The sequence below is a fragment of the Phaethon lepturus genome, unplaced genomic scaffold (assembly GCF_000687285.1).
Source record: "Phaethon lepturus isolate BGI_N335 unplaced genomic scaffold, ASM68728v1 scaffold19492, whole genome shotgun sequence".
NCBI classification, from domain to species: domain Eukaryota; kingdom Metazoa; phylum Chordata; class Aves; order Phaethontiformes; family Phaethontidae; genus Phaethon; species Phaethon lepturus.
The window spans coordinates 19,023-43,283 of record NW_010522842.1 but is presented as its reverse complement, the minus strand read 5'-3'; the positions used below and the strand labels follow the sequence as shown (position 1 = coordinate 43,283).

At 39.8% G+C, this 24,261-nt stretch overlaps 1 protein-coding gene across 1 annotated transcript in view; it reads left to right on the top strand.

Moving 5' to 3' along the window:
* The window catches only part of FRMPD4 (FERM and PDZ domain containing 4), a 68,059-nt gene that overhangs the window by 28,683 nt on the left and 15,115 nt on the right, over nucleotides 1-24,261 (top strand). Inside the window, exons 3-6 of the mRNA XM_010281959.1 lie at nucleotides 8,955-9,000; nucleotides 17,874-17,978; nucleotides 19,135-19,242; nucleotides 22,380-22,511. Of these exons, the coding sequence (XP_010280261.1) occupies nucleotides 8,955-9,000; nucleotides 17,874-17,978; nucleotides 19,135-19,242; nucleotides 22,380-22,511 (391 nt within the window). The remainder of the gene's footprint in view (nucleotides 1-8,954; nucleotides 9,001-17,873; nucleotides 17,979-19,134; nucleotides 19,243-22,379; nucleotides 22,512-24,261) is intronic.

Here is a 24,261-nt window from a genome sequence, read left to right as displayed (position 1 = left end):
AGAGCTGTGCAGTGCATGGCCACTGATTTTTCAATCCGGTACTGGAAACCTGATTTAGTGTATTGTCAAACCAGCACCATAGCTGTTGGTCTTTCACTACTGATTTTTTCTCTGATACTGTGTGACTATTCAAAGAATTATTATTTCTCTTTTATTCTTTTTTCCCCATTGTCAAGAAGTCCTCATCTTAAGCATGCTGCTCTGCCACTTACAATGAAGAGAAGTAGCCCAGGATTGATGAAATCAAAACTTTTGCTTCCCATGGGGCATGAGAGGTCTGCTGCAGCCAGACTAGAGAAAAAAAATATTGAGTAAAGGGATGATTGTTAGTAACTTTGTAACATAGTGTCAGCAAAAACAGACATTAAAAATAAACCACTAGAAGAAAGAATTTCTTTCCTAAGTGAAAATTTACGTTGTGTCTCTTTGAAAGAAAAAAATAGGAAACCAACAAGGCTTCATTATGTGACTATTAGAGTTATAGTCACTCTCTGAAACACGCTTTCCAATTGCTAGGTCGTATTCTTAATCTTTCTTTTGCAGTGAGATAAGTGAATTAAATAAAACCAATTTTCAGGTTTTGGCAAATTACCTCATCATTTCTTCGAGTCCTTCAAAGCTTCATTATTTTGTCTGTTTACACTATTGAGGTAAAAATTTAAATGGCTATGTGACTGAATCAAGATGCCTAAGTAACTGCTGAAAATTCAGTAAAGCACGAGAAAGCCTCTTTCAATCAAATTCAGGTAATGTAGAGGAACATGTGGAACCTGTACAGAAAAGCATTCGAGATGTTCCAGTGCTTTTCTTTCCCTCTCCCAGGTAAATGAACTCTGAATCCAGTTTGAGCATCCAGATGTGTTTACAAAAATTTAGAAAGTTAGAAGAATGTTCTGATTACATTTAGCATTTTTTACATTAGATTTTGCTGTGATCACGTATGCAACTGTAACAAAGTCATGGTGGCTCCATTTACAAAGGCTGAAGTTAAGCAATAATGGAGTAATCGGAATATATTTTGTAATCATTGCTATTTCTCTGGTGACTGCACCAGAGAATTGGTTCATGCCACTGTTTCAAAGCATAATCTTTCATGTGATCGTTGGGTTGGATTTTGTGGAATGGTTAGAATTTACCATGTTGTGCATTTCATTCTGCAACCTCGGTGTTTCAGTACGGTTCAAGTTCCTGGAAGTCCTCAGTAATTATGTTAGTGCAAAAGATAAGTGATCCCAAGTTAATTGCATGGGTTTAACATACCTGAGCAGTGTGGGCAGTGGGCAGCCGTTGCGTGCATGCCAGCTTCTGCACGTGGGCAACTGCAGAATGGGAAAACAGAATTGCACTTAGCTCACTTAGAAACCCTGTCTGATTGCCATTTAAAAGTCATTGCAGTCTGGAGATGGAAACAACATAGTCTCACAAATAAAGGTGAGAAATTCTCAGGAGAGCGGAACTACCCTTTCCATGGTGAGAACACCCTGTTCTGTAAATATTTTACTTTGATAGTATTGTATAGTAGCTCCATAGCACCATTCCTAAAGATGTCTCATCAATAGACATCTTGGGACTGCCTTATATTGTACTTCGTTCACTACACTTTGAGAATTAACTTTTCTGCAGAGCTTCTGAGGCTTTGGCAGTTAATGACAGGAAAAGTAGCACTGAAACATTGGCCTGGATGAGTGACCTGAGAGACCAATATCATCCCATTTTATATGTCTTTGATCCTTTAAAACTAATGTGCAGAAAGTCTAATTAGAAGAGCACAGCTGAAAAATTAATTAATAGGGGAGTAAGCGCTACATTTTTCTCTTTGGCAGTATGGCATCTTCATGCAGCATGAAGTAATTTATGCTGTGATTGCGTGGCAGTAGCGTGCTAACAGTCGGACTTGGTGAATGTCTTGGTCCATCAGATATACATGCAGGCCCATCTGGCTCTTGGTTTTTACATTGGCCAAAAAGAGCAAATGCTGATTCTGTTGGAGTAGAAAGCTCAGGTGTTAGTATCTCCTAATACGTCCTCTACTCAATCTTGAGAACCCCCTGTTCTCTCAGGAGCTGAGCGAGACCATCATGGATCTGCGTAAGTAGGAAAATGGTTGCCGAAGGAAGGCGGCCCAGTCAGTGTAGAGTTTTCTGCATGTTGCTGATATTCAGAGTTGTGGTCCGGAATTAATTGAAGGATGATGTAGTAAGAAGGAGCTGGTAAGACACTGTCTGGTAGAGGAGTGCAGGTAACGTTGCTCAGCAGTTACGGAGGAGCCTAACGCTGCTGTTGATGTTGAAGGTGCCTTACCAAGGCACTCTTGTGCAGCTTGCACAAGTATTCACTGTTTTACTAACATTTTGGTAACTCAGTTACAAAGATTATAGCCTTAAAGTTGAAAATACAAGCAACTGGACAACTTTGGGTATTTGTGGACAGGAGAATTATTTTGGCTAGAGGTAAATGTAAATCTTCATAAAGCACTGAAATCAAGAACAACTTCTTTATAGGGGTTACCTTGCCACAGTGCTAATGAAGGAGAAAACGGAATGAATTTGGTACATATGAAAGCTTGACAGATGGACAGCCTTAGAGAATGGGGGGCTTTTTTATTCTCAAAGCCTTTACTGCAAAGACTTCTGAAATGGCATCTCCTGTATGAAAGCCAGCCAGTGTGCCACAGCCCTGATCTGAAGGGACCACTTCTATCGGAGAAAGCGATCGTAATTCAGCCTGCAGACACGCTCGCTTCTTGGCCCCTTACGGAGACTGCCAACAAGGGTTCCAATTAGTGCCAGCTGCAGACTGTGACAATTTTAAAGATTGACTTTCACACCATGCCAGACCTTTAAAAGAAAGAAGAACATTTATATAAAACACAATTTTCTTTGACAGTAATTTTCTGTATGCTATTATTGAAGTTATTTATGTTCGAATCAGAGTGTCTTTTCTCTCAGCTGTGTTTCTGCTGCTGTTTGATCCTGCAGTGCAGTAATAATCCCATGCTTATATCTTTTATACTTTATGTGGCTGTGGTCATTTCAAGCATCCATTACTTATACACTTTTTAGGGCTCAGACATTCAAACAGGAATCTTGTAAAATTCCCAGATTCTTGTTCAGATTGCTTCTGCTGCTGCAAGTCTGCACATATTTAATGGCAGACTTGAATTTTAAGGACCTTGTGAAGCAGCAGGGCTATTCAGCGTAAATTGTGGGGGTCAGAAGTCCACAAGTTGAAGTTGCTTGGATGTCAAGAGTATTTCACTGTATTGACAGTGAGGCTAAGGGCAGGTACTACCATTAACAGTGGTGGAAGAAGCAGTCACCAGCTTTCCAAATGTAATTGTGATCCCTCTGCCTCCTGAATACGAGAGATTCCAGCACACCCTCCCTATCTCGAAAAATAAGACCTGTTCTGTGCTCTGTCATCCCAGGAGAAAACAGCACCTAACCTGATGCTCCCATTCATCTCTTAGGTTGCTCCTCATGTGTCCACCCCCAAAGCAAGACCTTGGCCTCATGTCCTATCTTCTCTATCTATATACTATGCAACGTTACCCCACCTCCCCAACCAGGGACCCCACACCTCACCTTTGTGGTAGCGTACCGTATTTCATGAGCATCTTGCTATGCTTCTTGCCTGCTGCACTCCTGCAACTGTCTTCTGAGATGGAGCTGGGAAGGTAATGCTATGCATGGTGTACCCTGCCTTGCCTGCGTAGCGTGATGGCAGAGTAGCCCTCATCTAGCAGAATACAGGATCTTCAGAGAAATTTCCTGGAGGTCAGTGGAGCCAGCAAGGCAGGCAGAGACTGAAATCCCACTGCCACCTTTTAAGCAGTTCTTGTGCCATGTGTTGGCAACCTCTTGAGAAAGTATATTTTTCTGTGTTGGCCTAAAAATTCCCTGGAAAATATCCTCTTCCTAGGCTTGGAGAAGTCAGATTCTTCACCTGCTGCTAAATCAACGTTCATCTATGGGTAGATGTAATCAAGAGGCCAGAACCAAGCAGCCCACAGTAGCATGGCTTCCAGCCTGGCTTAATCTATTGTACTTCTCAGTTACAAGCTACTGAGTCATGGAAGTGTTGCCTGTAGTTTGTGTGCTGCAGTGCTGCTTTTGGAGATGGAGCAGGAAGACCCCCACACACCATGGCTCTTGCTGGAGGAGTTCTCTGTTGCAGAGGAGCTGGACTGCATGGGCTTTTAGCTTGTGTGTTTGTGTTTGCACAGCACTGCTTCTCCTGTGATGAAAATAGCCTTGGGGAAAGGCATAATCTCCTTAAAGCGTCTCTCCCCTTGTCCCTCTGTATTGTTTCATGGGTGTCGATGAATACTGAGCTTGTTCACTAGCTTATCAAGGTTCCCCGTGTCCATTCAGGCAGGTTGGCCTTATTGCAGGACCTGGAGGCACACTGGGATGGACAGCGTGATAACAGCAGAGGATGAGGCAACACTGGGTTAGGATGGGTCCCATCGAGGTCCTTCCAGAAGCTGTCTCCAGCTCTGGAAATAAAACTAGGCAGATCTCTGGGGCAAACTATTCTTTTTCACAGGAACTGTTGCTCATGAGGAAAGTCTGGAGAAGTGAAATTTGGAGCTTCCCTAGGTGAAGGGAATTTTATTTTACATAAAACCTGTAGAACAGGTTTTATGTAAAAATGTATACACAGCTCAAATGAAAATTATGCATTTGAAATGTACTACAATAGAGTGACTTTGCAAACTCTTTGTTCGTTATTACTGCCTTAATCTTCATAATAATGAAAGACATGCAAATGCTGAATGATTTTTCTCTAGCCTAGATGCTAGAATTTGAAGATGAGTTCCACTTTCCTTATCTTTGAACAGGGTGTTTGAGGTAACCTCTTACATTTTGTAGTTAGTTTTTGACCCACTGACTTCCATTTCCTTACTTCAAAAATGTAGTGTGAAGCATACTGCAAATCATCACACTCCATAATTGTGAAATTCAGACCTATCTCATCAATAGTGAGGCACAAAGTGAAACAGAGTATCCTGAAATAGCAGAGAACAAAGCATTGCAAAACAAGAGTTTCAGAATTTGATGTTCAGTGTGAGTGAAAAAGAGATGAGTTATGGTTAAGAGAAAGATTTTTCCTAATTGCATTCCCTGTAAATTATATTATTTATTATATATCAATTCTTAATTCAGTCATCTTCACTGGGAGAGAAACCTAGTGCTCCTCTAGTATGGAAAACTGCTAAAAGCTTTTAAATTAACATAAACAATAATTTTCCATTCTTGGTTCTTAAGAGTGAGTACAGGTAATGTACATCCTTTCTCTTTGTTCATGAGTTATATTTGCTGTAGGACGTATATGAAGAACAGAGCCACTTATTCCATATGGCTCAGATACTGGGAGTCCCCCCACGTCCCTCGTCTGCCCCCACATCCCTTCCTCTGTTCCAGCGAGAAGGAAGCAGAAGAGAGACAGTAATTTCCAGCCACAAGTTCACAGACAAAGTCAATGGTTGGCTTCGTAGCTGAATGTTAATGCCTCGTGTAGCCTGAGATGCGTGATACTTAGTAATACAACTTTAACCTTTATAATATGCCGTAATTTGATTCTCAAACCATCTATATTCTCTCCTTGTTACAGCCTAAGTAGCTGTAAGGAGTAGGGAGAACGGACAAATACAGTGACCACATGGGAAGGACAAAGAGATGAATCACTGAAACGCCCATTGCAGTTTGCAGATTTTAGCCTTGTTCTCATCGCTTGATTCTAATGTCAGGAAATGAAAGAGACGTGACAGTATTTTATTGTGGTGTTGGTGTTAGCTGGCCAGATGGCAGAGCACCCAGCAAGTCCTGAGCTGTTGTCCAAGCTTGGAATTGCAAATATTTGGTCTTGCGTGACTCTAAAGAGTATGTAGATTTAAAAGAGAAATAATTAGGTTGTGGTTAAGTGAGTAGGAAAGGTAATTAAGTATCTGTAATATATAATTTTATTTTTTTTTAATTTAGTCACATTCTTAAAGGAGGAAAAGACATTTCAGGGGGAAAGTAAAACTGCAATTGTTTTTTTAGCCTTTGTCACTAGTTTTCTGAAGTTGTTTAAAAGAAGTAGCTCACGTTTAAGTGTGGTGACATACCTGGTTTATGTAATCTAATCTAAACTGTTTGTATGTTCCACTGTCACACATGGACATATGTATGTACACATACATTTAAGCTATAAAACTTACAGATCCCAGCACATGGTCAGTGATTCCATTGTTTTTCCATTACTAATATGTACAATACATGGTACCATTGACAGTCTCTCATTGACAGTGCAAGGGTTATCATTTAGACATCTAGGATTTGCTAACAGTATTGGAAGTAGAACGTGATGTGCTGTGGTATGGAGTTTTGCCGTCATCAGTTGAGGAGGATTTAAAACGAGCGGTGGGGTCATGACTGGTTACTGCAGATCAAAAAGCTGCTGATTAAATATTTATTTTTCTTGTAACTGTGCTGTGCTTTGTATCTGTAGCATGTGTTTTATAGAAAATGTTTTTCCTAATCATGAGGGGACTGTACATGGTGCCTGACACCTGCTTAGCGTATATGTAACATGCTTGCATCGAGATACTCCAAATGGCCTTACTATAGCCTCAAACATTGAATGAATGGTCCAGGGTCGAGCATCCTTCCAATGCAAGTGATTATCCTGTAAGAAAGTCTTGCCCCCAAAATAAATCTTAGCACTGATGACCTTTTGCTTTAAAAAAGCTCTAGGATGAATCTTGCCCACACTGGCGCTTGGACACATTTAATCCAAGCATAATGAAGAGCTGAAAACCATTTTCAGGAGAAGCTGATTTTTCTCTTTTAAAGGCAACTCTCTACAATAGCTGGCCCACAGGAGGCAGGGTTGGTTGTCATCTTATGTTTCATGAGGAATATACATTAGTTTATGTTATGTAAATTAGAAAGTTATTGAAGAGGTCAGCTGGGCGTGGAGTAGTTGTCCCAGGGCTGCAGTTTATCCCATAGCTAACAACTCTGTGGGTTTTTCTGTCGATATGCCTAGATTAATATAGCAGTGACAAATTGTATAGATGGGGATAGCATAGATGCGACCGTGAGATTCTTGTAATAAATTACCTTTCTTATATATTTTCAGATTTCAGAAATGTGGTGGGTAGAATAGAAAGAAAGTAGAGGGAATCCTGTTGATAGCCAAAACAGAATGGAGGTTGCTTTTCTTTTAAACTATAAGCTATAAACTTTTCAAGAATAACAGTGGAGAATAATAAAGAATAATTGTGGAGATTTCCAAAACTGTAGCTTACAGACCTTAAAAATTAATTGTAAATTTTCACAAATACGAACACTGTAAATAAAGGCTGTTTCATGATTGAATAAATAATTTCTGGACTTTAACCTTGGAACATGTTTTATTAAAATTAATAATATTTGTGGGAAATTCCTTAAAGTAGTTATAATTATATCTAAAGGGGATAAAATCGTGCTGTTCTGTGGCAGAATATTTAATTTTTACCACATGTGGCTCCTCATTAATATTTTTTTAACTTTCTAACTTGATTTTATTTCTGTTGTTCCAAGCACAAACAAGCAACCAAAGCCTTCAATCCCTCCTTTTAAAAAGTCTGCCTATGCTCTTTTAGTGTAATGATACAAATATCCAACAAGGGGAGTAAAAATTGAGCCTTAACAGATTTTACTGTCCTTAGGGGGTACTGGGTCAGACCTTGCCCCTTGCATGACTGATGTCTTGGACCAAACTAGATTTTGCTATCCCAGTTGGCCTTCAGAGATGTGTTGGTGTCATCAAGTGTGGCCCAACTTTCCAGACCAATTTTCTTATGGGTCTTCGGTATCTTCTCTATTTTCTTTGCTTTTTGGCTTTTTAAGTTCCATATCAGTGATGTGAATATGCGTATAAGGTGACACTGTGTATTTAGTTAGTTCTGCTGAACGGGTCAGGCATGCCAAATCAGTTGCATTTCAGTTACCCAGGCAATAAATCACACAAATAAGCAATTAATTGTGTTTGAAAGTAGTAAAACCAACAGAAAATCAACTCCATCTAAACAAAATGGCAACTGACCTTTTCTTAGCTAATATTGCCCTCAGGAGCCATCTGACCAACAATGTAATACAAGAGATATTGACTGTGATTGGTTTCTCTTCCTTCTTCCACTTTACCCTTACTTTTCCCCTGTTATCCATCGCCCCCAACTGCCCACCAATAGTCAAAATATAAATTTTTCATTTGTCTAGACCATTATTGTATCAAGATTCCTAATAATTCTTTTCTTTATCTTGAAAATCAGTTGTGGTTATTTTAGACCTGGTCATATGTTCTCCATCTATGAATTTCATGCTAAAGAAGAACTGTTTAATTTTAAAGAACCTTTCTTCAGCAATCTTGTAAAAAACATAAAAATTCTAATGGGAGTGTTCACCAAATACTGATCTTTTTCCACCCCTTTTAAAAAGCAAGCTAGAGAAGAGTTGGGGGCTAAATTTTGTCCTCATTTTTGTTTTGAAAACACTGCTCTCTTAGATAAATTTGGCATTAGGTGTACAAGAGCTAGATGGTATAAAAAGTGGCTTGCATTTGTAAAGTAAGCAAAAGAAGTGTGTAGTCTATAGATGCTGAATTGATGGATTAATCATATGTTACTCCATTCTTGCTGGAGAAGACCATTTTGGCAGCATGGAGGTCTCTCTGATGAAGCAAATATTCCATAGCATAAACTGTGAAGTTAAGTCAACTCAATTTGTTAGATTGGAAAAAACTTATTTTTTAATATCCATTGTTATTTCACGTATTATTTATCTCTGTAATTCTCTGCTATGTGATTGTAATAAACATTTTGCCATATTACTGCAGTTTTCTCCATTAAAAAAGAAAAGCTGGTTATCTCTAGCATATAAGAGTATGAATCTTTACTTGATTTTACTTTTTTTTTCTTTTTATAGAAGCTGCAAAGAATCAATCCTCCTTACTGTTGTTCAACCTTACCCTGTAAGTATCTGTGTTCTCTGAATTAGTTTCCTAGCAACATTGCAGCTTTTTTTCCTGCCTATATTCTGTCTGTGTCTTTACCTTATCTGTTGCAATAAAAGGAAAGAAGTGAGATAAGAGCTGTGGCTCTTAAAGGTGATGTTTAAGACTGAGTTACTGCGTACTGCACTCAGAGACTGCATTAGCAAGTTAAATAATAACAGTATCTTTAAACTCGTACAGGGAAGACGGGTGGAGCGGAACGCTGAGTTCTGCTTCAATTTCTGATCTTCTGCAGCTCCTGAGTTTTTCTTAATTGTGCCTCGGTCCCACAGAGGACCAAGGGAGGGCTCTGTCTGCCTCTCCAGTGCAGGGCGCGTGGAGGTGAGGGCAAGGGAGAGGCAGACAGGCGATAGCGTGAGGCTGGCTTGAAGGGACCGGGAGAAACTGCGTCCTGCCTCGGAGCTGGCTGGTGCGACGTGCCATTGCACCTCGCTCAGCGGTTTGTGGGAGTGGGTTCCTGACCTGTCAGCTCAAATCCATCTCCCATGAAAACGGAGAGAAGCCAAGCCCGGGGAGGAAGCACATCTCTCTCTTCCCGTACATCCATGCACATCTGTGTACCTTGCAGGCTGCTGAGGGGCCTCAGCCGTGCATCAGGAGTGATTTCAGATTCAGCAGGTCCATTCATTTCCCCGTTGGCTAGCCTGATACGCAACAGTTTTGATTAATAAGGGATAATTGCATCCTTTTCACCCAAGAATAAGAGATGAGATGGATTTGACACAAAGATGTGAAAACAAGTTTATCTGATGAAGCTGCCAAAATATCTATCTTGCAAATGCAACTTGGCCAGTGCTGTGTGGCTTCATACTACTCACTAGCCTTCCTGGCTAGTTTAGAGGTGGCCATGTAGTTGTGCTGTTCCTGTACCCTTTCTAGAAGCCAGTCTGAACAGCAAGTAAATCATGGGGAAAAAGCATGCATTCCACAGGAAAACCAGGCAGGGGCTGTGCGCTGCAGTAAGACCACTGGCAGGAAGATGAGCTGAGATCTGGTCGACATCAGCCACCTTAAATGAAAATGCAGGCATGATCTGACTAAATAAAAAAACCAACCGCCTTGAAAGCTTGCTGGATTACAGCCAGTGCTTTTGATCACAGGGAATAGATATAATACGGGGGAAAAGAAATCCTCATCCACTTGCCTTTTTTATGCAGGTTGCCTTATTTTATCTGTTGACCGGCTTCATTCTTTTCTTTAGATGTCAGGTGAAGAAAGGGCATGTGTTTTAGTGCAGGTATGTGGAGCCCTTAAAAGTAGAGAGTGAAGTGTAGCACCACATGTCTGTGGGGTGTTGTGTCCTGGTATCACTGTGCTGCTGGTGTGAGAGCAAGCCTGTATGTACTGAACGTAAGGGAAGCTGAAATTCAAATAAACTGTGCACTCCGTGTTCAATGGGAGACCTTACAGCACAGGTACAGTCCTCCTCCAGCCTTTGACCTGGAGAAGAAGGAAAGTCATGACCTGGTGTCATCCCAGCTCTTCAGGTCCAAGCCCTGTTTGAGGTCTGACAAGGCAGAATCTGCTCCTCTCATTACATAGTACCAAAAGCTATTCAGTAACTGAACTAACTCTAGATGTCATTGAGCTATGAAAGGCACTGAAACACTTTGCCGTCCTGTCAGCCATTTGGGCTGATGTACCCATCTTATATGTGTATTTGTGTTGCCCCACTCTGGCATGTCTGTCAGAGTCCCCCAGCTCTACCCCAGCAGACAAAGCACACAAGTTTTCAGGGGTGATGGACGTTTTATCTCATATGCGCATGAAGATTGTCTCCCCAAGAATGTCCACAGATCAGTCAGAAGATGTGATTGATGTATGCATATCAGTGCTAGCCTTAATTTGTGGGAGTGGGTTCCTGGACCTGTCAGCTCAAATCCATCTCCCATGAAAACGGAGAGAAGCCAAGCCCGGGGAGGAAGCACATCTCTCTCTTCCCGTACATCCATGCACATCCCATGTACCTTGCAGGCATCCAAAGTCGGGATGCTTCAATGGCATGGGCTTAGTTGGGAGAGCCTCAACTGCAGGCCTGTTGCACCCTGCAGATCCCCTCTGGTTTGTGCACTCTTATTGTACCTCCCTACCTGTTCAGACCAGAGTCTTGTTGATTGATAGCATCCTTCCCTTATCTCTTTCAAGCCCAAGTTCTCCTGCAGTGGAGACAAACGTGTGAGTGGGGATAGGGAGCAGCTGGGATGCTGCCACTGTGTGCAGCCAAGTTTGAACCTTGAAGCAGTTCAGGGTCCCTCATGCAAACCCTGGTCTGTGAAGTTTCCTGGGGACTCGTGAGTCTCCTTGAACATCTGTCCCGTGCTGACCCTCATACTGCCGCAACGTTACTGCTGGTAGTGCCTGAGCCTGTTAGGTGACATCCCTCTCAGCTCTGCCGTCCTGGGTGTTGCTGCACTCCAGCTGTGTACCTGTCCTGGTCTTCTGTGCAGGGGATCCTCCTGTAGCAAGTACATTTGTCTTGCAGTTGGGAAACAATATTTATGTCTTCGAAAATTATGATGCACATGTGTTTTCCCCTTTTCTTTAATTTTGCTTCCTCCATTTTTTCTTTTACTATTTTGCCAATAAAACTGGAAAGATGAAGTAGAACCCAGACAAAGGAAAAGTAAGAGCTTTTAAATAAAGAGTGAACTTCTTCCCCATTCTTGGCAGAAATACCTCTTTACAAACATTTCATCGATCTCTCTTCCTGATGGTGAACCTTTTTCTATCATTGCATGAAAAATATCTGCCAAGATGGATTACAGGAGTGCTGTTTCTTAATTGTTTTTATTTGTGCTATTTAGAGTGTGTTTTGTTTTCATGCTTTCAAGTAACCATCCTTTATGATTGCAGGTGAAAGTAGTTGTACTCTAGATTTATAGTACTCTGTAGTTCACTTAGTACTTTTTGAAAGCTTTTGCGGATAATTTTGCTTAAGTGCATTCAGTTCTGTTTAATGCTTAAACTCATTAAAATTTCATTTTAATTATGACCAAAGCATTAGGCTATCTTTTTCTTTCCATCAATCTACAAATCTCTGCTAGGTTCGTATCACCACTGCTCATAAGGAGGTCACTGAACAGCTAAAGCATTTGAAGCAGTTTAAAGTTTTGATTTCTGGAAGTATGACATTTGATTATGATTTCTGAACATTTTATTCTGTAAATGGACTATTGTTCTGATTGTTGCCTTATTAAGTTTTAAGCATTACTCAAATCAAATAACTTGCTTGTTTTGATATCTGTTCAGATTTTATGTGTAGAGATCATTTGATAGGTTGCTTTCATGATTAATGTCTTAAGCTCCTTGGATGTAGTCCAGGCCCAGCTGAGATCTATGGCAATTTTGCTGTGCATAAGTTCTGCAATGGGAAAAGGATAAGATCTTTTTGTGTTTTGAAAGGGATGTTTCTTGTTATAACACAGTTATATGTCTGAGACACAACATTTGCAGAAAAACTATGACAAATAACACTTGTAATGATTGTGGCAACAATCTTATTGAGAATCTCACAGTATTTTTCATGCTGCTTTGCCTTCTGGAGTCATTTAATAGCAGCAACTACAATATCTAGACTTGTGGTTGTAAAGAAGGGCACAAAAAAGAAACAGGTTTGTCACAAAGTCTTCAAAATCTGAAGTGAAAAAGAATACCAAGGTGTAGTTTTAGAAATCCTTCAGAAGTTAGACGTGAGCATTTTGAGCAAGGCGATTTTTGACTCCTTGAAGTTGTGAAATTGGTGTAGAAATTATGGCTTTTTTTCTTTGAATGTGTACAATTTTTACAGTCATCCTGAGGACTTTCTCCACTGCGTAACTTCCACATCAGCTTTTTGCTATGGTCAGTTCCATACATAACACAGGAGAGGGTCCTGACAAAGTTGCCATCACTGCGTTGCCTCCTGGAAGTGCTGCCTGGTCCATGGCCACTGTCCAACCACTCTGCTATTTGAAGCAGCCTCCTCTCATGTCAGACCTGTGCTAAGCAGCCTTTCTTCTTCCATCTCTGTGCGGTGCAAATTCCAGTGAGCACTGCTGCTCATATAGTCCTTCATTTGTTCATTTTAGCTTGGGTTTGTATGGGGTGAAGGTTTCATTCCCAAAGATCCTCATCCTTGCAGAGTTGTAGGGCTGAAAGTAGTATGTCATGGCTGACTTTTTTTTGTACTTTTCTGCACTTGATTAAGAGCAGTCACTTGTGTATGAGAGGTAATCATGAGTGTAAAGGAGTAATCCGTGAATGTAAAGGGCTGAACTTTGGAGAGGCAGAATCACGAAAGGCCAGTGGAGGGGATTTTGTGGAGGACCTACACATTTAATAACCGCAGAGGTAGATGGCCCAGGCCCATCTGGTCACAAGATGAACTGCAATGTCTGCACATTCTAGAGTCTGAAGCTGACCTGTTTCACTCATGGTTTTTGGGACAGTCACAGTAAAGTAGACTGACGTTTACTGGAGATGGAATGGATTGGATTTTCTCAATGCCAGCATTAAAGTAAGGTTTGGCTCTTCCCCATCTTACAGGTACATGTTATACATGTATGGGACTAATGATCAGACTATGATTACCATCTAAAAGTAGTAAAATATAAGTAATGCAAATACTAAAATACAATTCGCTATGATAGATTACCAACTTTTAAGAGAGAACCCAAATCTGACCAGTATTTCAGCAATTACATTTGTGCCAAGAGTTTAACAAAGAAATACTCCTCATGATGATCTGTCAGTACCCTGTGGTTATATAACAAATTACTGTGTGATAAAACTTCTCCATGTTATTTCTTCCATGTCCCTGCCTGCTCTTCTACAGTGCTCTTGTGAGCCAGTGTAGTTGTATCAGCCTCACTCCCAGCTATGAATGGCAGTACTCATTGTGCCTTTGGGCATTATGTACTGTTCCACTTAATAAATTTAATTCTTCCTCTTATTGACATTATACTTGCATGCTAAATTTTGTGTCATATAATTGCCTTTAGGGATGGGCCAAAAAGTCAACACATTTTTGCAGTCATGTAATTTTTCCTTATTTCCTAACAAACATAATATTTCATATTAAACTAATGACTCATTTTAAGTAACAAGCTTAAAACTGATGGCATATAAACAATCTGTGGCTATTTAAAACTACAGTATTTCTGTTTGACTTTGACACTTATTTTCAGGTTTTCTTTTCACCTTTTGACTGTCCCATACTGCTGTCTTGTTTCATTTCTTTATGGTAGCTCAGTACTACACTACGCTCTTCTAAATGCTAAGTCCTTCTTTTTCTTGAACATGAGTAAAGGATTTGTTGTTGCAGCACATCTGCCAGCAAGAGCACTCAAAGGGGCTTTTGCAGCAAATAAACACCATTTCCCTTGGAATCGCCCCCAAATTATAGTTTACCTGCAAAAGTGGACAAAATACTAGACATTCTTATTTTCATCAAAAAACCAGTTTCCCTCAAAATGCAGGATATTGTTTCTAGGACCTATCAAAAAATGACCTGCTATAATGCTGCTGACAGAAATAGGATCTACTTTTGAAAAGTCCAGAAAATGAGAAAAATAACATTTTCCAGAGAGCCTCGTCTTGTTATAGCAATCTCTCATGTTTTGACCCTGCTGATGGGATGCCCATTGGCTGCAGTCCCTAGTCAGTAGGGTTCAAAAGAGGGCCTCAGTCTTCACTAGCATTTCCTCCAAACAAATCTCTATGCAATGCTTCATTTCTCTTGTTAGCAGTTTCTCCAGGAAGTGTTGAAATGATCAGCTGAATTTTTACTGAGTTCTGTGTAAACAAGTATAAATTATTTAAAATCCTGATCAATTTGAACTTCTAACAGGAAACAGTGCTTAGGTCACACAGTGTGAAGTTTGTGGGTTTTTGAAGTATTTTGACTTGTTAAAATGCATCCCCTCATTTTGCAAAAGTCACTCTAATTAAGCTGTTTTTATCTGTGACAATGCAAATACTTTACTTGCAGTGATAAATGTTCTGCATTAGTGTAAACACCTCCTGCTTAAGGTCATTAACTGAGGATAATGGCTTCCATTTGGCTAAAAGACGAAGTATCAGAAACAAATGAACCTGGCACTCTGAGAATCATTAATTGGCATCATTCTTCGCCTACAAACCTGAAGACATTAAAATAAAATAGAGCAGCACATCATCTTGCTGATGCTTTGTTAGACAAGGGAGTTTCGACAATCAAACCCAACTGTTTTCCTAGGCATTTGCCGCACTCTTTAGAAACAGTTCCTTTCTCAAGGAGAAAATGTCAAGTGCCAAGTTGATGCAGAAGTAGAAACAATGAGATTGTGCAATTAAATGTAAAGCTGTGCTATTACTCAAACCTTTAACCAGCTGAGAACGTTCCCCCAAATACCCGGCGCAGCTGATCCGGTTTTTCTTACCCCCTGGTTTATAGTTTGGAGGTTTTTAGAAAGCAATCTGCTTCCCGGCTCACCCAGAGTGCCTGGCAAGGGGCTGGAGTCCTCACCGCCTTGCCACAGAAGAAGTGGGAAGGGAGGGAAGCGCCATGTTTTATGGCAGACCATGGCATGCTCCCCTGGCTGTGCAATAATGTACATTAAGCCCTGTGTCCTGGTGGAGTCCTGGGGAACTCGCATATATTCAAACCTTTCGGTTGCGTAAGAGTCCCCTATCACATTTTTGCAATAACGTAATTTAAGTGTTTATTCCCCCTGCAAGTGACTTTTGAGGTTGGGGAGAGAGGTTGTAGAGAGCGACGGAGCCACATAGCGGTTTGCCGGATTTGCTGTAGAGCAATAACCTTGCCAGAATCTGGAAGCAAATTTGGCATTCTGCCTGTAAAGAGAGGCCAGGCTGGTGAGACATCTGCAATAAGAGCCAACAGCTGTAGAAAGCCTCTTCCAGCACGAAGAGTAAGTGAAAGCCACTTTTTTCCCCTTGCCCTGCAAGAGAGAGCCAGTAGCCTACTCCTATAGCTGTGCTGCCCCGTGGCAGTGGCAATCAACAGGTTGCAGTCCATTATTTGGGTGCCATATAGTACAGTAGGTAAGCATGCTTCTTCAGCGTTTCCACGTTGTCCCTTCTTGCTGAAGAAGTGTTTTGGGTCCCGCACACGGAGACATTAACTTTTTTTTTTTAAAGTTTTTTTCTTTCTTTCTTTTCGGTGGTTGTTTCAAGTCTTCTGGGGGACTTCTGCGTTTTTCAGCACTGGCTTTGGAAGCTGAGCTTGGTTTGATCATGGGGTTGAATTTTCTGTCATTTACTGTTACTGATTAAAAAGATGTATGGTCATAGCTGCTAGAGAAGAGGTAAGAAAGAATGAACTGTAAAAGTGAAGAAGCATTCATTTTTATTTCCTCGTTCTATTTTGTGCTCCAGGAATTATTGGATGGCTTTGATATTTCCTGGGAGAATGTGGCATCTTTCATTCTTTGTTCACTGGTTGATACTGAGCTGTGGTAATAGCTAACACATTTTTGATGTGATAATAAATCAGTGGCATACAGACAGGAGCTAGAGACTTCTTCCTGCTAGTTACTAGAAACAAGGCTTCTGCATCTCAAGAAAGTAACTTTTTAAGCAGTTTCAGCAGAGATTAAACATAACAACATCACGTGGCCTTGGAATACTCCATTAATCCTGCAGATTGTTAGTTGAGGCAAAATTTGAGTGATGGTGACAAGACTTCATGTGTTTACAAGGACTACTGTCATGCCGCATTGGTAACAGGAAATTATTCCAGGATCATCATCACTGATGCCTGCACTAATTTCTCACAGGCAATCCAACATGAGTTTGGATTTTCAGTATCCAAAAGTAGTAAGACTACTTCTCAGGAGTTAGAATAAGATTCTGAAAATCTTAATTCACATTTTACTGAAACTAATGGACCAAAACCTGGCCTGAAAGAGCCCAGTGATTTTCAGCCAAAGCCAGAATTTTTTTCGTTGCCCATTAACATGGTTATGGAGTTAAGCAATGCTAAGAAGCACTGTGTTTGTAACTGACCTGCGAATAAAACTACCTTGCTCTGCTGCTGAAAATGGAAACGCCATTGACTGTGAATATTTAATTTGTTACTAAAAATGGGTTGTTAGTCAAACTCCTCAAATGGAGAGAAAATTTTTTTCCAAGGGCTGAACACTTGATCCCAGGTGAATCCATTGAATAATGTAGAAGTCAATTAGGTTCCAGAAGAAAATAAGGAATGTTTCTAGACTTCTAATCCATGAAGTCCCACAAATATCTGATCTGTTGAAGGCAAGCCTTGCACAGGGTGCGTGTTCGGGCTACGTTCAGGGGAAACCTCCAGACCTGTAGGTGCCTTCTGGTGGTTCTAACCTGTGTTTTGAAGTGGACTAATGTAGTGAGATGCCAGTGCACTTGGAGAGCTCTCAGACACTTTTTTGGCAAAAGTTGTTTGTGTATCTGTATCTGGTGGATCATAGATTATGCAAAGATTTTCTGCTCAGTGTTTGAAGGAAGGGTCACTGCCTGGTCACTGGTCGGTGTCCATTCATGCAAACAAGTTTGGTTGACAGCAGTCATTGTGGAAGCACTACAAAAAATTTTTATGTAGGCTGAGAGCCCTTCTCATCGCTCCAGTCTGACAGTGGGATAACTTTCAGTATGTGCATTATGCATTTCTGACTCCTTATATGTAGGTACATACGTATTATCTCAGGAAGCATTATGGTTTGACTGTATTTCCATTCTTCAGTGCATGGTATGCAAAGTGTTGCTGTATACATGAAGTTCCCACTGTGTGAGAAACAGGGAGAATAACTGAAAAAGGAAAGATAGGTTTTAACTTGAAATTATGTGATAAATCTTGTCATCATTTTCCCTTCCAGTCTCCTAAATCAGCTTTTATTAGTGCTGCAAAAAAGGCGAGATTGAAGTCCAATCCTGTCAAAGTGCGCTTTTCAGAAGAAGTAATTATCAATGGCCAGGTGTCGGTGAGTATTCAACTATTTAACCTCAGGAAGGACTGAGCATTTCATCCAAAGGTACGCCTCAAGGCTGGGAAGTGGGGGAATTATATGATAGGAACAGCAATGATAGACTTTCAAAGGGAAGGGTTTTTCTGTTTCTGAAGTTTTTGAAAGATCTGTCTCTAAAGTCCATTGGGCCCATAACATTGTGAAAAAAATTTGTCCCTTCTTAAAATAAAGTTAAAATGCTAGTGATTGCATTTTGTGGTGATAGCACATACATGTCTGTCTTTATAGTCTTGATAATGCTTGCTTGTTTGTTTTTCAGAGCAATTTTGTAGTAGGAAAACCTGTAAGCTCAAGAGAAGTAGCATGTCAGGAAAACAGATTAACATTACCTTACAGACCTCTTTAAAATTTATCTACTTGAACTTGTTGTTTCCAGCCCTCAGGCAAAGTCAGCCTCCCTTTGAGAGGCACTGAACTCCTCCTTAAACATGAACTCATGGCTCATTTTCATAATTTGCCAGAACATCGTTCCACACTGATGTCTTTATCCAACTCTCCTCCAAACATAAATTGATACTGCATTTTGTCAAAAGCAATTTCTGCTTAAAAAAAGAACAAAACAACAAAGCTTTGTTTCCCTTCCTTTTTCCTGTTTATTTTACTATCCTTGTTATGAATTGTCACAATTAAGTAGCAATATTATATGTTACTCTTCTTAAATGATGACAGATATTAGCATTTAATATCCAGCTATAAAAAGAATGTAAAACATCTTGATTGTAATTCTTACTAATGAATCTGCAGTTCCTGTTTTGTAGATTGAAGACACTAAATAGTTGACTATATTCAGAGAAACAGTAATCTATTTTTCTGTTTTATTGAAAATGTTTCAACTTCAGAGGTAGCATATACTGTGGGAAAGAAAATAATCCAAGCCAAACATAAAATGTATGTGAACGGATATATTTTTCCAGGAAAGAGACCTATAGAGTGCTGTTGTAATGAGCATAGCTAGACACTTGCAGGGCATTGCTAATTCTGCTTTCAATTTCAGGCAACACACCCCTTTTAATTTGTTACCTTTCCATCTGAATGATGTCCTTCTTTACAGAACAACATTTAGATTTCCCTTGTTACATGCTGTAATCTGATTCACTGATTTGCTTGGCAGGAAACAGTTAAGGACAATTCACTTCTTTTCATGCCAAATGTTCTGAAGGTGTATCTTGAAAATGGACAAACCAAATCTTTCCGTTTTGACTGCAGCACTTCAATAAAGGTAGGCTATCTTGGTGTGCAATGCCAAGAATGCCAGTTAACTCTTTTTAAGACCTTCTGTAGTTATAATTACTTGGAATGCTTCAAGAACAAAATTACTAGTGTGTTCATCTGGGGCTGGACTCATAGGTCAGGAATAATGAGGTTTCAGTCCATTTTTCTGCTGCTAAAAACATATTGTCAATGATTGTCAATATTGATTGTCAATGAAGAAGAGGTAGAAGTGATCATTTTAATGTGCCTGGAGCATAGGGAAAATTGTGTGGTCTTATCATGATTTGTCAGCAGAAGTCAGGAGCTAAGGAGATTAAGATGTTGGTTACTTATTGAATATCAGCTAGCTTGTCATCCAGTGAACCTGGAATGGGATATTGTAGGGTTTTACTGGTGATAAATTGCTCGTCTCGGTGTAATGCCCTCTATGCTTTCATAACGCATTTCACATACAGCATTAAAGAGGTGAAGCCCTGGCACACAACGGAGGCTGCTAGGGATTGTCTGTGGCACTGTTCCACGTAGGTTCCTAAGCCAGAGGCATCGTTGGTGTCTGTGAGTGCCTTGGAGTAGCATAGTAAGCAGCACAACTAGCACCGTTGGGCATGCTGCTAGTCTCTTCAGCACTTCTGTTCGGGTGAGATAGTTTTAACATAGATTGGTTACCGAATCTAGTTCACCACATGTAGCGTGCATGCTTGGGACACTGAGACAAGAGAGATGCAGGGGTAGGAATGATCAGTGAAGGCTGGGGATGCAACTTTCAGCTGCACTGACAGCTTTTGCTGGCTTTAAGGGATTGTAAAGCTATGCCTATTTGAAGAAAGGCTGCTTTTGTGCTCACTGTGATTCAGCAGTGTGCTCAATCAGTTAGAACAGCAAGGAGAGTGACTGACTAAGGTAAACAAGAGGAAATTTACTCCAGTCTGAAGGCAAAACAGATCCTGAAGTTACACTTAAAAATGGGTTGTGGTATCTGTTTATAGTTCATATATATACCTTAGGCATAGATTGAGTGCAGGTAGTGGATAGAAGCCTCCACTCTACAGCCATGAGATACTGAATTCCTTCAATCCATTTGAGAATTTGATTGGGTGAAGAAATAGGAGACATGCTTCATGCAGATAGTGAGGTCTCCGTACCCTTTTAAGGCCTTCAAGCCCACTTTCCAGTAGTTTCTTTTATGAACGTAAAAACAACCAACCTGTTCCACGCAATTTTGTCTCTGAAGACCAGTCTTTGGCCATCACATCACATTACATTAGTTTCCAGTGGTTCTGTCATGGGTGTGTCATGTACCGTAAGATCATATATCTAATCTGAAGTCATTTGCAAAGATGCCCATGTGGGCTCAGCAACATAGCTGCATTGATGCTGTAAGCCTGCTTTGACCTTAGTCATTCTGACTTCTTGTAGGAATAATTTCCTTTGCATCTAATTCAGGCAATTATATATTCTGTAGCCTGCACACCTATATATTACATATTCTTGCATGTGTGTGTGTGTATGTTCCTCATTGTGGATGGGTGGGTGTGGATTGCTGCTTCTTTTCTTAAACTGAGGTGAAGTAGATGTGCCCCAGTTGAGCCAAGGAAAATGCAGATTTTTTCTGCCCCCAGCAGTCCAGTAACTCACCACTTAAGAACGAGGGTGCAACCAGCACCTTACCTGCACTCCTCGCTTTCCTTATTGCTGCGAGGTAGCACCTGGGCTGACTGTAAGTTATCGGATGAGACGATAGGCTGGCAAAAAATTTCGTTCAGTAATTCAGTTCCCATGTTCCTTAGCATCATATTTTAAAAAGTCCAAAACAGCTAGTGGAGAACAGTGCCATTGTTACCCCCTCTTAATATCTTACATTTAATATTATGTCTCTTCATGTTACTGTTATGCCTCTTGTCTCTGAGCATAGTTTAGGAGTATAAATAAAAGTAGATTTAATGTGTAAGCAATAAATTCCCCATTAGCCAGGATAGTGTAATGTTAACCTTCATTATTGAGAGTGGTTGCTTGCAATCCATTAATACTGTCTTATATTCTTTACATTGTACAGAGTTGTCCACATCCTCCTACATACATTTTTCATCCTTCCACCAGTTCGGTGTTGATTTTCCATAAACACACTGTAATTGATGAATTAATCTTCCTAAATTATGTTAAAACACTTGGATTACAGTTCATCATAATCTCCTTAGTAAGTCCTATCCATCTGAATACTTAGGTATATCTAAAAATCTTTTGGATGTATAGAAATGTTTTAATATTTTCACCAACATAATGTGAAACTTTTAAACTTATGGGTTATTATATATTTCTTTTTCCCACTACATTCCCTAAAGCAAAAGATAGTTTGCCAGATGATACTGACATTAATACTCTGCATATATTTACAAAGCTTTATATGAAAGTAAAGTAGGGATTGGATGAATAGTTTTGTGAGGTTTGTTTACCTGTTATTTTAGAAAAAAATGTTCTCAAATTAGACATAATCCAATGTGAAAAAAACTAATTAAGTGTCTCTAAAAATGGGGTTTATATTACAAATTAACATGGTCCCTGAATTTAGAGCTATTGTTCTGCACAAGTATCATCATTGTTGACTTTTCTGTCAGCATTTATAACTCAAGAAGTGGACTTCAAAAAGAACACCTTGCTATAAAAACAAATAAAGGCCATTCATTTAATTTTTTTGTTGAACATATAAATTCGGTTTATACTGCTTGGTGGCCCTGCCCCAACAGTAAGCGAAGAGAATAGTGGCGAGACCGTCTTTCCTTTGCTGATGGAGAGGTTTTATTTCCAGGAAGACAGAGAGATATGATCTAAGGGCCACACAAGTATAATCTGCATGTTAAACTGCACAGACAGTTGTCGATTCACAGCAATCCCATGTATATATTGTTCATGTGCCTATCTGATAGCATCTCAGGGATGTTTGTATGTAAAGGCGCTGATTTTTCACTGGGTAAACGTGTGGGATGTCCTGTATACTCACACAGAACAGGCACAAAACACGACCGTCCTCCCATTTAACATCAGGGCTTCCACCCTGTGCTGGGTAAATGCAGGGTGTGTGGCAGAAGAGAACCGGGTGCCAAGCACTTAATTAATTTAAGCACATTTTATAAATGCTTTGTTAATTAGGATGTCATCTTAACACTCCAAGAAAAGCTTTCCATCAAGTGTATTGAACACTTTTCCCTGATGCTGGAGCAGAGAGTTGAAGGATCTGGAACGAAACTCCTTTTGCTACATGAACAGGAGACTCTTACTCAGGTTTGTGTAATGATCTGTGAAAACAGATATTAATGGGACGGGTTAATCAGTGAATTATCCATCTTTTTCATTACTCAAGTGAGTTAACTGCAAGATTTATAGTTTGATACAGTCTATCAGATGGCAATGGTATTTAGATGTGGTTGTAGGAATCAGGTTCTCACTGAAAACAATTCTTTTTCTATTATATAGGCATCATATTCCATTGCTTTATTGGGCCATTAAAAAGTATTTAAAAATTCATTAAAGATTGGACTGAAAGCTAGAAAATATTTACCAAGTCTTTTTCATATCGTAAATGTCCCAGGTAGTAAATGTTCTCAACAGGTGGAAAATCTATGGTAACAATTCTAAGAACCACAGTTTGTCCAAATTCCTTTAAAAAACCCATTTTGATCTTTGGTTCCTATCTGATTATACAGATCTGTGTCTAGGTGACAGGGAATAATACTGTCCTGGTTTCAGCCAGGACAAATACTCTTTCTTATGAAGCCAAGTTTGGCCCGTATATGCAGCGATACATTATGTCACTTCAGTGATGATGAATTGTGACCCAGAAAATGCTGGTGCGACTTTCTTCTTTAGATCAGGGAGGTGTGACAAGAGGTAAAGTTGCTTCACAGTTCCTAGCAGAGGACCCTGATTTCAGCTGCTTATCATTTTGACAAACTGTCTAGCCTGAAATTTTCCATGCTATTTCCATGTTTCAGGAGAAACATTAGTATTTTTTAAGTTTCACCTAAATTTGCAAAAAAAAGAAATGGATTCTTTGATGAGTTGGAGAAAAAATACTTAATTTAAATGCCAGAATTCCCTTGATCATATAACTAGAGTCTGTGTAATGGTATGAAGGAGCTTAGTTTACCAGCTAACAGTCTTTCTAGTATTTTCTACCCTTTAAGCACTTTGCCATGTTAACGTTCTTTTCTTGTGCATATAAGCTACCCGGTGAATGCACAATATCCAGAAGTACTCAGTACTGGCTCTCCTGGCCTAGCTGTCTCTCTTTGAAGTAATTGGGAAAATTCTCATTGAAATCAGAAAGATCAGAATAAACCAACACAGTGAGCCTTCGAAAATACCATCCGGAGCTTTTATTTACACATATGGAGTGTACCTAGATACTTAGGAATGAGCTCAGAGACAATGTGAGATAAACATGCTTTTTGAAAATTGTTAGGGCAACACAGAGACTTCATTGAAGATTTTTAAAAGTATAGTTTTATCAATTAAAGGTGTTGACTATGAAGTACACTAACTCTCTGACCGCATTATCCTAATTAAATAAACTACATAAACTACATTAATTCTGAGGGTGTCTTCTTTGAAGTTCCTCTAAAATCAGCAATACTTTAATTTGCCATTATAATATTGCTACTGACCATGACTTACAATGGTGTTATTGGATTGTTACCCTTTCATCCAATTATTGATTAGCTATGCAGTGGTCCCCTGTGAATATACCCAGATTACAGTGTTACATGCGTAACGAAGTTTTGCTGACCAACACGCAAATCGGTCTTTTTAATTTTTTAATGTATTGGGAGAGATTCGTCTTGGTCAGAAGTCATGGCATATATCTATTAATCCAGAACAACCCAGGAAAAAGACCTAATTTCTTGCAAATTGCCTAATGGATTAAACAACGAGAGAAAGTAAAATAATAGCTGCCAAGCTGTGCTTCATCTGTGTTCTCAGTCAGTTTAAGAAATAAAATATGACATCTCCCCAAAAACCTTGTAACCCTTCT